Here is a 12,199-nt window from a genome sequence, read left to right as displayed (position 1 = left end):
TGTTTAACGTCGCCAAGCTTGACATACCTGACCTTACCTTACGGGGGTTCATAAATGAAGGTTGCCCTCTTACCTACAACTTGAAGCACAATGAACACAATTGTCTTAAGGTAGAGGGGGAGTTATCGAGTTTGTTACCACGTAAAGGTTCGTCACCGTTACTCTGTGAATGCACATCCCTATTAGCCTTAGGACGCTTCTTGTGACATCTCCTTGCTCTTTTCAACTTTTGGATCATCCTCTTCATTACTCCCGAGGTAGGTTGCAACTTATCCTCTAGACCAGGTGATAAGACTTCTTCATTCTCCACTTTTTGATCTAACAACCCCTCAAATGGGTCCGGGACACATCATTTCTTGCACATATTCATCGACTTTCTCATCAGTGGTGTCAAGAAAAATACAAAGTGTCATCAAAGTCAAGAGAATGTCATATGACTTCGGCCAGGCGGTATGTCAATTTGTCGTCACCAACTCTTAATGTTAACTTCCCACCGTCCATGTTAATGAAAGCCTTGGAAGTGTTCAAGAATGGCCTCCCAAGTATCAATGGAACCTCGGCATCCTCATCAACAGCCAACACCACAAAGTCCACAGGAAATATGTACTTGTCAACTTTCACAAGTACGTTGATAAGTGCTTGTGTGATAAGAATGTGAAGTGTTCTTCTCCTTACAATGAGTATTACTTTTATCAGGTTTAAGTGCTAATACATGTGTATTTGTGTTATTTTGCGCATGTAGGGTTGTGAAGCTATGTTTTAAGAAAAGAAGCCAAAAGTAAATCGTGTACACACTTTTTGGTGGAATCTTAGAAGCAACAATGCTAAGACACAAGTGGGGCTCTAAGATACGTGAATATGGACTACGCTCCTTGGGTGGTGGCCTTCATTTGTGTATACATAGCTGGATTTGCATGGTCTTGGGGGCCATTAGGGTGGCTTGTACCGAGTGAAATATTCTCTCTAGATATTCGATCAGCTGGACAAAGTATCATGGTATCCGTGAATATGTTCTTGACCTTTATTATCTGGCAAATATTCCTTACGATGCCATACCACATGAAGTTTGGCCTCTTCTACTTCTTTGGTGGATGGGTGCTGATCATGACCATTTTCATTGCGCTCTTCTTACCGGAGACTAAAAATATGCCTATAGAGGAGATGATCCTTGTGTGGAAGCTCCATTGGTTTTGGGGCAAGTTCATTAGCGATGATGATGTTCATGTTGCTAATGACATGGTTGCAATAGCATAAAGCTAGAATGTGTACACATGCAATATAGATCACATTGAAGCTTTGTGTCAATCTACCCTTGCTCTTTCTCTCTCCACATTCTCTTTAAATTCTATACTTAACAAGCAAACAAAACAGAAAAGCAATGATAAAAGGAGAGGATGACCTTGCCATTAATATGAAACATACATTGTGTTATAATTTAATTATATCTTTTCCAAACAACATCAATGTATTGTTAACTTACCTATAGTACCAGCTCTTCATATATAATCAATGATTTCAAAGTGATATATTAGGTGAAATTAGTTTATGCTACTGCCATTAAGCTTCAGGTAATATTTGTTGCAAAAAACAAGTAAAAATTGGTAGGTTAAAAGTGGAGTTTTGCTCCGTGAAGTGTTAAATAATTTTTTTATATTGGTTGAGATGGAATATGTGACTAATTTATGGTTTATACTGAAGCCCATATAAGGAAATAGTAAGTTGGTAGACTATGAAAATCTTTTTCTAGGAATCATTTCAATTCACTAAAGATATCTTTTACTTAAGAGTGATCCATAGAGAGAAAAAGGTGTGTTTATATTTCATTTCATTGTTACTCATGAGAGAATGCTTGTAAGAATGCAATGGCTAAATCCCTATATAGCAACCATATAACATATGTAAAAATATAAGGCTCAAAATAAAATGGGAGTACCAACCTAATTATTTTCTTTATTATCATGGTGGCACCTTTCTAAAAAAACACACAAGATAAGTGAGAAAAAACGAAGGCCAAATTATAGCCTCTTTAAGGCACATGGAACTACATGTATCCTATCCACCCTTATCCTATCCCTATTTACCAAACATGCCTAAATAAATTAAAATACCTGAATTAGCACAAATTTTGTATTTAAAATCATTAAAAATAATGTAACAAACCTAGGGTTAATTTTCTATTAAGTTACTCAACTATGGCTTTTTTTTTTATTGTTATCAAACTTCAATTTGTATCAAAGTGCTCATTTATATTTAATTGGATTTCACTCGGAGGTCACCCCAAGGGATTTCGGGCCCAAATTGCTGACATGGTTGAAAAAATAGACTGAACTTGTTCATGACATGTCATTGTGTCCATTTGGATTTTCATGTCATCCGAGGAAAGTCACATCAACATTTTTCTTTTTCCTCCATTCCAAAGAAACAACCAAACTAGGAGAGACCAGGGGAAGATGAGCCCTTGACAATTTGACTTGTTCATATTCATGGCTCAAGATTCTTTAGAGACAGAAAAGCTCTTGGTGTTTTCACTCCCTTTTTTTAAACAATCTTAGCCGATAGATAAGTTCTTTGTGTTTTCAATGCCTTCTTATCATCAATCTTTGGAGATAGAGAAACTCTTAGAAATTTCAATACTTTCTTTTTGACAATCTTTAAGAGATCTTAAGTTCTAGATATGAGGCTTGACTTGCTTATGCTAATGTTTGGATAGCTGCCTTGACAACCAAACAAAGAAACCCAAAAAATGATCCTTCAAAACAATAGAATTAAAAGAACGCTCAAAATTCAGCAGATTAATCAAACAAAAACATCAATAAAACCAAACATCCTTAAGAATTCGCCAGAGTAATCATGTGTTTCCTCTTATTCAAATCAAGAGATTGAAATCCCAATAAAGATCGCATCTTTCCATGAATTTCAATCACAATCTATTCAAATGCAATCAAAACAAGCAATTCACCTACAAATGCATTGAAACAAACAAGAATAAAACTCAAAACTAAAAACTCCACCTCCACATCTATCCACATACCCATTGATTCCAATGAAATGCATCAAAAAACTCAAAGAAAAAGAAAACGAGAATTAACACAAAACCAATAAAGATCTCATCTTTCCACAAAAATCTAACCACAAGATGGTGAACAAAAGCTAACCCATGCTATTTAGACCTGCATCTCCAACACTACTTTAGAGGTTGTCCAAGCAACAAGGAGTCTTTTTGGTGCTCTAGTTGCATAGGTAGTTGCTAGGGACAGATTTAGAATGTGGGAAATGAGGGTAGCTACCTCAACTCAACTTTGAGAAATCCATTAGATAATATTGAAGTTTTTATTTTATTTTATTTTTTTCAATTTGCCCCACTAAAATTAAAAATTAAAATCTATCTAAAAGCAATTAAAGAATTGTCTAAGGACTTATATGAAAAATATATTATAAAAATTAATTCACTTTTCTCATATCTCAAGACTCAATTTTATAACCCTATCTTGTTCTTCTCATTAGTTTGCCATTCTCAAGTTTGGAACTTGAGGTGCAAATCACGGAATCAAAGAGCTTTAATTCTCACCATTGAGTTGTTGCCTGCTACATGCTAAGTATTGTCCCAGTTTGCGGGGTTTGTATGTATTTACTCAGCAAAGTCTTCTGTATAAATAGGTTGATAGCCTCATTCCACGTCTTTCCATCTTCCCGCGCTCTTTCCGATGGGCAAGCCCAGGCAGCAGGTCATTTCCCGCTTCTTCGCCCCTAAACCCCGCCCCGACGCCGACGCCGACGCCGACGCCGACGCCGATGCTGGCGATTCCTCTGTAGGAAAACCGAGACCATCCCCCAAGATCGCTGCTACCCTCTCCTTCTCCCCCATCCTCCTCCGCCTCCAAGCGCTCCCTTGCCCAATCCCCAACCCTAGCCCCCAAGAGACCCCGGCTCATCCCCAATTCCAACCCTTCTCTCCACCAGAGATTTCTCAACAAGCTCTTCGAACCATCAAATGTCTCCTCTGAGTCTTCAAAGCCTAACTCTGGAACCACCAAGTACACACCGCTCGAGATCCAGGTCCTTGACCTCAAATCCAAGCATCCGGATGTAATCCTCATGGTGGAAGTCGGCTACAAGTATCGGTTCTTCGGAGATGATGCTGAAATTGCTGCGAAGGTCTTAAGGATTTTTGCTCACATGGACCATAACTTCCTCACTGCCAGTGTCCCCACGTTTCGGTTGAATTTTCATGTGCGGCGGCTTGTCAGAGCTGGGTACAAGGTCGGAGTGGTGAAGCAGACGGAGACAGCTGCGATCAAGGCGCATGGGGAGAACCGCCTTGGGCCGTTTGCCAGGGAGATTGTCAGCTTTGTATACAATGGCGACGATTGAGGTTGCAGAAGACATGGGAGGAGGAGGAGGGGAGGAGGGGGCAGGAGGAGAGGGTAATAACTATCTTGTTTGTGTGGTGGAGAGAGAGGTTGTCATCCGGAACAGGGAATGTGAGATTGAAGGCAGGGTTTGGTGTTAGGGTTGGAATGGTTGCAGTAGAGGTATCGACTGGTGATGTGCTTCATGCGGAGTTCAATGATAATGTGATGAGGTCGGGGCTGGAAGCTGTGATTTTGAGCTTGACTCCTGCTGAGATGCTTTTGGGAGAGCCATTATCTACAACAACAGAGAAGGTAAGTGGTACCTATTTTCCTTACTGTGTGATTATCATGAATTGCTTAAAAATTTTACTCTTTATGTGAACTGCAGTACAGTTAATGCTTTGGTTTGATTTGTTATGTTGCTTACTTTTAGTCATTGCCATATATAGAACGAAGGCTCTTGTTAGTAAAAAGGTTCTCTTATAATTATTCTCCCTTTATCTATCTCCCAGTTGGTGTTCTGATAAGTTTTTGCTAATTCTATAGATGTTGTTGGCATATGCTGGGCCTGCATCCAATGTCCGAGTAGAGCGTGCCTCTCGAGACTGTTTTAATGAGGGGGGTGCACTTGCTGAAGTGGTTTCCCTATATGAGAACAATAATGACAATTTGACTGCAGAACATGGTTTGGAAAACACGACAATTGGGAAAGAGGAAAATCATCCCATTGGAATTGAGGTGTATTTCGTAATTATCTTTTGTTAATCCCTATTATAGAAATCTGCCTCATAATATCTGCTGGTGTAAAATTGAAGATTTCAGTTTGTAATTGTGTGGGTTTTTCTATAGGGAATCATGGGCATGCCAGAATTAGCTGTGCAAGCATTAGCCTTGATAATACGTCACCTTAAGCAGTTCGGTTTTGAGCGGATACTATTTCTGGGTGCTTCATTTCGGCCATTTTCCAGTAATATTGAAATGACTTTATCAGCTAATGCACTTCATCAACTAGAGGTATTTATAACATTTCATGTTGGAGTTTCTTTTTCTCCTTCAAATTCACATGCTAGCTTCAGAGATAATCAACTGACTGTTCAACTTTAGAAAATGTGCCAAGGATGATTTTACCTAGATAATAGCTCTTGCGGTTGTTTTTTATAGCATGATTATCATCTGCAATAAACTTCCAGAGTGGTTTATGATGGTGCAGCTGTGCTTTGTTGCAAAGGTTATAGTTGAGCTCATTGTTCTAAATTCTTCAGGTGTTAAAGAACAACTCTGATGGCTCTGCAGAAGGATCCTTACTGCAGGTCATGAACCATACTTGCACACCATTTGGTTCTAGGCTTCTTAAACACTGGGTAAGTTATGATGGTCTGAAAAGCATAGGAAACACACATATGAAATTGTTTTTGTGGAATGTGTACTGTAGATGTAAATGATTTTATGAGCCTTGTGTAACTTCTAAAAATGCACCCTCTACTATCAATAGCCACAAAATCTTGGGAGAATTCTATAAGTGGTTATTTAGCCAATCTCATGTGCTTATGGCTTGTTTGGTACCTGGAGCTTATGTTTTGTTTGATTTGATGTTAGTATCCTACTTACATTTGAGTGAAGATTCACCAAAAATAGCCAAAATGCAGAATTTTAACTTAAGGCTAATTTGGCTGCGAATCAAAATGCTGCATTTCTAGGCTATTGTGGGTTTATAAATGATCGAGCCACAGTTAAGCTGATTATGTATAGACTTAGCCCCAAGATCACAGTATTCTTCTAAATGCAGCCAAACAAACCAAAAAAGAATTTAATTGACTTTGTATTGGCTGAGTTAGACCTCTGCCATGATTACGTAAGACCGAAATAACTTATTTCATTATAAATGCAAGTGAACCAATCAAATACTGGAAATGCATCTTTATACTTGCATCTCAAATGCAACTGTGACTTAAAATAGGTTGCTTTTGCTTACATGCAAATTCACTTGCATTGGAAATTCATTTACTTCATACAAAACAAATTGTAAATGGATCTTCTGTTATATGCTTGTTTGATGCAGAAAATTTAGCTTGATTATGAATTTCTGAGATAACCTTGCAGGTCTCACACCCTCTACGTGATAGAAACTTGATATCTGCTCGCCTTGATGCTGTTGCAGAGATTGCAAAATCAATCGATTCACACAAAGCTTCAGAGGTTGTATTTGAACCAGATGGAGAAAAGTCTGTGCAAGGTACTTAGTCCACCTATGGTCAATTCAATAATTTCTTCAGTTTTAACGATGCTGGCGAAGTGTTCTGACATTCAGCGTGGACTTACAAGAATTTTCCATCGAACAGCTACACCAGCAGAGGTAATGCATGCTTAGTTACTCCTTTAGTTTTTTTAAATGGGTCTTCTGATCTTTTTGTGGTACAATTTTTGACAGTGTGTAAACTTCAGATAAACCAATATTTGCAACTGAATTTCATGAACTAGAAATTTTAAAAAGCATTTTTGAAATGTGAATTACCTTTTATGTCTCAGCTACGATTGGTGTTAGTATTGATGAATGCAAACTGCTTATTTAAATTTATTAGTGCCTACAATTTCAATTTGCAGCTTCCTTAATTGTTATTACTTGTATTTTGATGCTACAGTTCATAAGTGTCATTCATATGATTTTACTAGCTGGGAAGCTGTTACAGAAGCTTCATATTGGTGATGATGACAGCAATGACAATGTACAAGTGATGACTGTGAAATCTACTCTACTCAGAAGACTTATTGTTTCTGCTTCTTCACCTAGTATAATTGCACATTCTACAAAGCTTCTATCCTGCCTAAACAGAAGTGCAGCTGACCAAGGGGACATCTTGAATATTTTCAATGCTGGTAATGATCAATTTCTGGAGGTAAGCTGTCAATTTAAAATGCAGATCTATATTATTGATCTGTTCATTTTGCTTAGCAACTATTTCTAACAGGTGTCTAGGAGTCATACAAGTGTGCATGAGGCAGAAGAGAAGTTGAATTCATTGATTGCCCAGTATCGCAAGCAGCTTGGAATTCGGAACTTAGAGTTCATGTGTGTGTCTGGAATAACACACCTGATAGAAGTAACTTTCCTACATCAAATCCATATAAGTTTTCATTTGTATTTAAATACCCTTTATGAAAGGCTCCTTGGAGTTGTTATTTTTCAAAAATAACTCCCCTATTGTTTCTTGCTGCAGTTGCCTTTAGATACACGGGTTCCAACAAATTGGCTGAAGATAAACAGCACTAAGAAGGCTGTGCGTTATCACCCTCCTGAAGTCCTTGCAGGCTTAGAAGAGTTGTTGCTTGCAAAGGAGAAGCTCACTGTTGTTTGCAGAACTGCCTGGGATCGTTTCTTGATGGGATTCGGCAAGTACTATGCTCAATTTCAAGCGGCTGTTCATGCTTTAGCTGCTTTGGACTGTTTGCATTCACTTGCTATTCTTTCCAAAACTCAGGTATAATTAAGCTATGGTTCTTCAAAAGACACTTCTATGAGCCATCAACATTTTAATAATTGAAACCCTTATTTGCTTTTTCAGAATTATATTCGACCTTCCTTTGTTGGTGATGAAGAACCAGTTCAAATTAATATCTGCTCAGGTCGCCATCCAGTAAGTAAAACCAAGTAGCATATTGAGTGTTTGAGCAATATTTTTTATTTTTTTGACAATACTTAAAACCAAATTAGCATGTATATAGAGTGATATTGGTGCGTCCTTTTTTAATATATATTGGAGATTGCTGCGGTTCTCTAAATCATTACCCTCTTTTTGGTTGGATAAAAAAACATACTAAGGATCTTGGTGTGATAATTTGTCAGTGATCTTGATTTTTCTCAAAAGTGGAGCTTCACCTTTTTAGAAAAACTTTCAATGTTAAATGCATTGAAGATCATTTGGTGTTTTCTTGCCATTCAGCTGCTATATTTGATTTTCATTAAATATGCTCACTTCTGATTGAGGCCCTTGGAATGCTAGTCAAAATTCTACGACTCTCACCTTTTAGATGTTCTCTGTTTATTATCCAACTACTTGCTTAATATTCTACACTACTTTTAAGTTTGATCTCATGTTTTACTTGATATTGAAGGCTATTATATGTAGCATTTGAGTTCATTCTCTAAATTCTAGAATATGCTATGCCTTTTATTAGCTCTATAGTGATTATTGTTTCTTTTGAAGAAGTTTATCAAAGTTTGTCCTTCTATTATATACTACCTCCCAAGATCATTTGGGTCATTAACTACATTGCATATGGTATGATATGGGTCTGTTAGTAGAAATTATGTAGTTATATCTCAGAAGAGAAATCCCTAGTTTTGTTTGGGCAGAGATGTATTATATCAAGATCCCTGCTCATCTTCGGTATCATACCGATGCAGGTTCTGGAGACTATTTTGCGAGATAATTTTGTGCCAAATGGCACGTGTATGCATGCAGATGGTGAATACTGTCAGATAGTTACAGGACCAAATATGGGGGGAAAGAGTTGTTATATTCGTCAGGTTGCCCTTATAGCCATTATGGCTCAGGTATGCTGATCACTATATACTTGAAATTAAACTAAAGTTTATATAATTTTCCTATCATTGTGGTGATCCTCTTACCATAATTGTGTATATAACTTAAACAACACCAACAAAGCATTATTACTAATGTTGAGCACCGTCTCTTTGATAAATGGGTTAAGAAGGAATTCAGCTTCTTTGGATGGGTTTGATTGCAGCTTTTTGCATTGGATTCCTATGCTTGTCATTTCTGTTTATCACCAGGTTTCACTTGGACTGTTTTAAGTGGATGATATCATTATGCATGTAATCACATATCCAGTCTCAGCCTTTGTTTCTTTATTTTATTCTAAATAGAAAGGTGAACCATTTGAAAACTGAGTGAGATACCTCAATGAAATGTTCCTCTAATCCATTTAGGTTGGGTCCTTTGTACCAGCTTCGTCAACAAAATTGCATGTACTTGATGGAATTTTCACCCGTATGGGCTTATCAGATAGTATCCAGCAAGGCACAAGCACCTTTTTTGAAGAAATTAGCGAGACTAAACATATACTGCAACATTGCTCTTCACGGTCTCTGGTCATCATTGATGAGCTTGGTCGAGGCACAAGTACGTATGACGGTGTTGCAATCGCTTATGCAACATTGCATTACCTTTTGAAGCATAAAAAATGCATGACCCTCTTTGTTACTCACTACCCCAAGATCATGGATATCCAGCATGAGTTTGAAGGATCTGTTGCTGCTTACCACGTTTCTTATTTGACATCTAAGAAACCTTTGGAAGTAGCATATTCCAGGAAAGGTTTTAGTGCTGAAAACTTGGATCAGGGAGAAGTGACTTTCCTTTACAAGGTTGTTCGTGGTGCATCAGATAAGAGCTTTGGTCTTAATGTTGCTCGTCTTGCACAGGTAAATTTAATATGTTTTTGGCATTCGGATATTTGGGTATTTGCAGCTTTCCTATTTTAGAGTAGCATTGCATGTCAGCAAGGTTTTATTCTCCAATTTGATTTAGTCTTGTTCTCCACGACAATTACAGCACATTTTTAAGATAAGTATAGTCTTAGCAATTTCATTTTTGGGTGGAAATGATGTCAAAATAGCCAAAATGGACGCTGTCTTCTCTACTGGCTTCTTCCTGGGCCCTTCTGATTTGTCTTGACTGGGTATCTTTTCTTTCATTTTTCTTTCTTGTGCCTAGAATTTGCTGCATTGATCAAATCCACTGACACCTATTGATCTCCCTGATGCAAATGATCCTATTTCATTTTGTTGTGGCTTGCTGCAGCCTTCTTGCAATTTTTTTTTTCACCTATAACTTATTTTTGCATCTTCTTAATAGATGCATGTCTAAGTTACCTCTGCAACCCAAAATAGTTTGACATTAATCACAATATTTTTATTATTTGTTAAATAAATGACGCAAATTCTATTCATGTCTTCACACATACATGGTTTATTTCATTCTGAACGTTGTACCTGAGAAATTTCTCCATTTGACAGTTGCCACCATCATGCATTACAGTAGCATCTATAATGGCTGCAAAAATGGAATCAACCATGACTTCATGTGGGAGAAGGCAATTGCAAGAATTAATCTCATTGGCAGCACAGGAAAGATGTTCCAGTGATTGTAGGACCCTGAAGGAAGAATCCAAGTGCTATCATGATTTGGCCACAGGACTTCACCAATTACTTTCCTTTTTAAGTGGTGATTCTGATGATGCAAATAATGTCAACATCTTTTCATCCTTGAAAGGTGCTAAAGATCTTGCGTCAAATATTATAGAATGGTAAGAGCGCTTGTTTTGTTTAGGTAGATTTTTACTTTTGCATCTCCTCAGTGTTTGACAGACCAAAACCTTTGTCTTAGTTCAATCTCTACTTCTTTGCATGCACAGCTAGTTGATCCTTTCCGTGGTAAAGTTTTTGTTAAATGTTTCAGGATTAACAATTGGCATCACTAATTGATTCAATTGAAGCTTGAGTGCATTTTTGGTCTTTGTGCTTTGCTTCAGTGTTCACTGAGGTTGACATTGCTTTTTAATCACTGTGTGGGACTTTGGGAATACAATTTTGAAACATATGATTGTTGCATAAACTTTCTGAATTAATGTAAAATTTAGGGTTGAAGTGACTGGTAATGTGGCACATCAAAGTTATCATATTGCTAAGTATTAGTCATGTCATTTATTCCTTTGGAGGAACATGAACAAAATGTCAAAACATAGGATTTATATTTAACATTTTGAAAGTACAAGAACTACACGTATGCAAAATACACTTGAAGGCTTGAGTTTATATTCAACATTAATTTTCTGAACAAATTCATTTGTATTAAGCTCCTGCTGTTTGCACTTAATTATCAATGGTGATAATTTGTTTTGCAGTTACAGCAATTGCAGGTGCGTAGGCCAGGGGGACTTCACAAAAGGCCTGCTGGTGTAAATGGTTATCCTTACCTTGCTGATATATTTCCTGAATCCGTGACTTCCATTTTTAGATATTCAGAAAGTGAGATCCTGATTGAGTTTCGTTGTTAAAAGTATCTATCCTTTTTTCTTTCTTTTTGTGAAAGGGTAGACATCATTAATCAGGTAAATGGAATTAATGCATGTATTTTTAAATACTGTGAAATTTATGTTTTTCCCTTTCTTATTATGTTGCTGAAGCGGATGCAGGGAAAAGGTATGCTCTTTTCTTGGGTATGCATCAATGGCCGAGTATTTGATTTTGTTGGCTTGAATTTGGTCCAGATGGATTTATGCTGTATCTTTCCTATTTCTTTTGTTGGGTGTTTGGTACGGGGGCATTAGATCTCTTCTTATTCAGTTAAATATTTTGGATAGGTATCATACTCTAGTTATTTTTTATTTTGAGAATTGAAATTTAATTTGTATTATTTTGGTTGCCCAGTTTTAATCTTATTGACTAGTTCGCTATGCCAAAGTGGCATGCGCCATGCCAATAAAAGTGGCATGTGACCCTTTTTAATAGCATCTCATGTCCGCCTATGTAGATGGAAAAGGGCGAACTGATGTTAACATGGCAAATCCAGTGTATATATCATTAAATTCTCTTTAGAATTCTCCTAGTATTCTCTCGGTGAACACATTAATTACTAAAATAATATATTTTGAAGTTTGATACTTAAAATTAAAAAAAAATGTAGCATGATATGCACTCAATTATTTACCCCTCTTTATTCTTTATGACGTGCGAACAGAGGACGTGTTAAGAACGTGTTAAGAATATTTATTGTTTGTTTGATATTTTTATGTTTTTATTGGATATGAAATATTCATCCGAAAAA

At 37.0% G+C, this 12,199-nt stretch overlaps 2 protein-coding genes across 2 annotated transcripts; both read left to right on the top strand.

Annotated features, from left to right (window-relative positions):
• The first annotated feature begins 858 nt into the window (after window positions 1-858).
• On the top strand, window positions 859-1,254 carry LOC120252758 (sugar transport protein MST3-like). The gene has a single exon (XM_039260941.1). It carries the CDS (start codon window positions 859-861, stop codon window positions 1,252-1,254), a length of 396 nt encoding a protein of 131 aa, XP_039116875.1.
• Window positions 1,255-3,531: 2,277 nt separating this feature from the next.
• Window positions 3,532-11,602, top strand: LOC120261070 (DNA mismatch repair protein MSH3-like). The gene is given in 17 exon segments (XM_039268749.1): window positions 3,532-3,875; window positions 3,877-4,335; window positions 4,337-4,453; window positions 4,455-4,664; window positions 4,899-5,090; window positions 5,202-5,366; window positions 5,615-5,713; window positions 6,453-6,560; window positions 6,562-6,705; window positions 6,992-7,246; window positions 7,319-7,450; window positions 7,568-7,828; window positions 7,913-7,984; window positions 8,755-8,904; window positions 9,301-9,795; window positions 10,390-10,679; window positions 11,277-11,602. Coding segments are annotated over 17 exon segments (3,378 nt in total). The 5' UTR covers window positions 3,532-3,704; the 3' UTR covers window positions 11,335-11,602.
• The last annotated feature ends 597 nt before the right edge of the window (window positions 11,603-12,199 follow it).

Source organism: Dioscorea cayenensis, chromosome 1 (assembly GCF_009730915.1).
Source record: "Dioscorea cayenensis subsp. rotundata cultivar TDr96_F1 chromosome 1, TDr96_F1_v2_PseudoChromosome.rev07_lg8_w22 25.fasta, whole genome shotgun sequence".
Taxonomy (NCBI): domain Eukaryota; kingdom Viridiplantae; phylum Streptophyta; class Magnoliopsida; order Dioscoreales; family Dioscoreaceae; genus Dioscorea; species Dioscorea cayenensis.
Note: the sequence above shows the minus strand (reverse complement) of the source record. Positions and strands in the feature narration are given on the sequence as shown.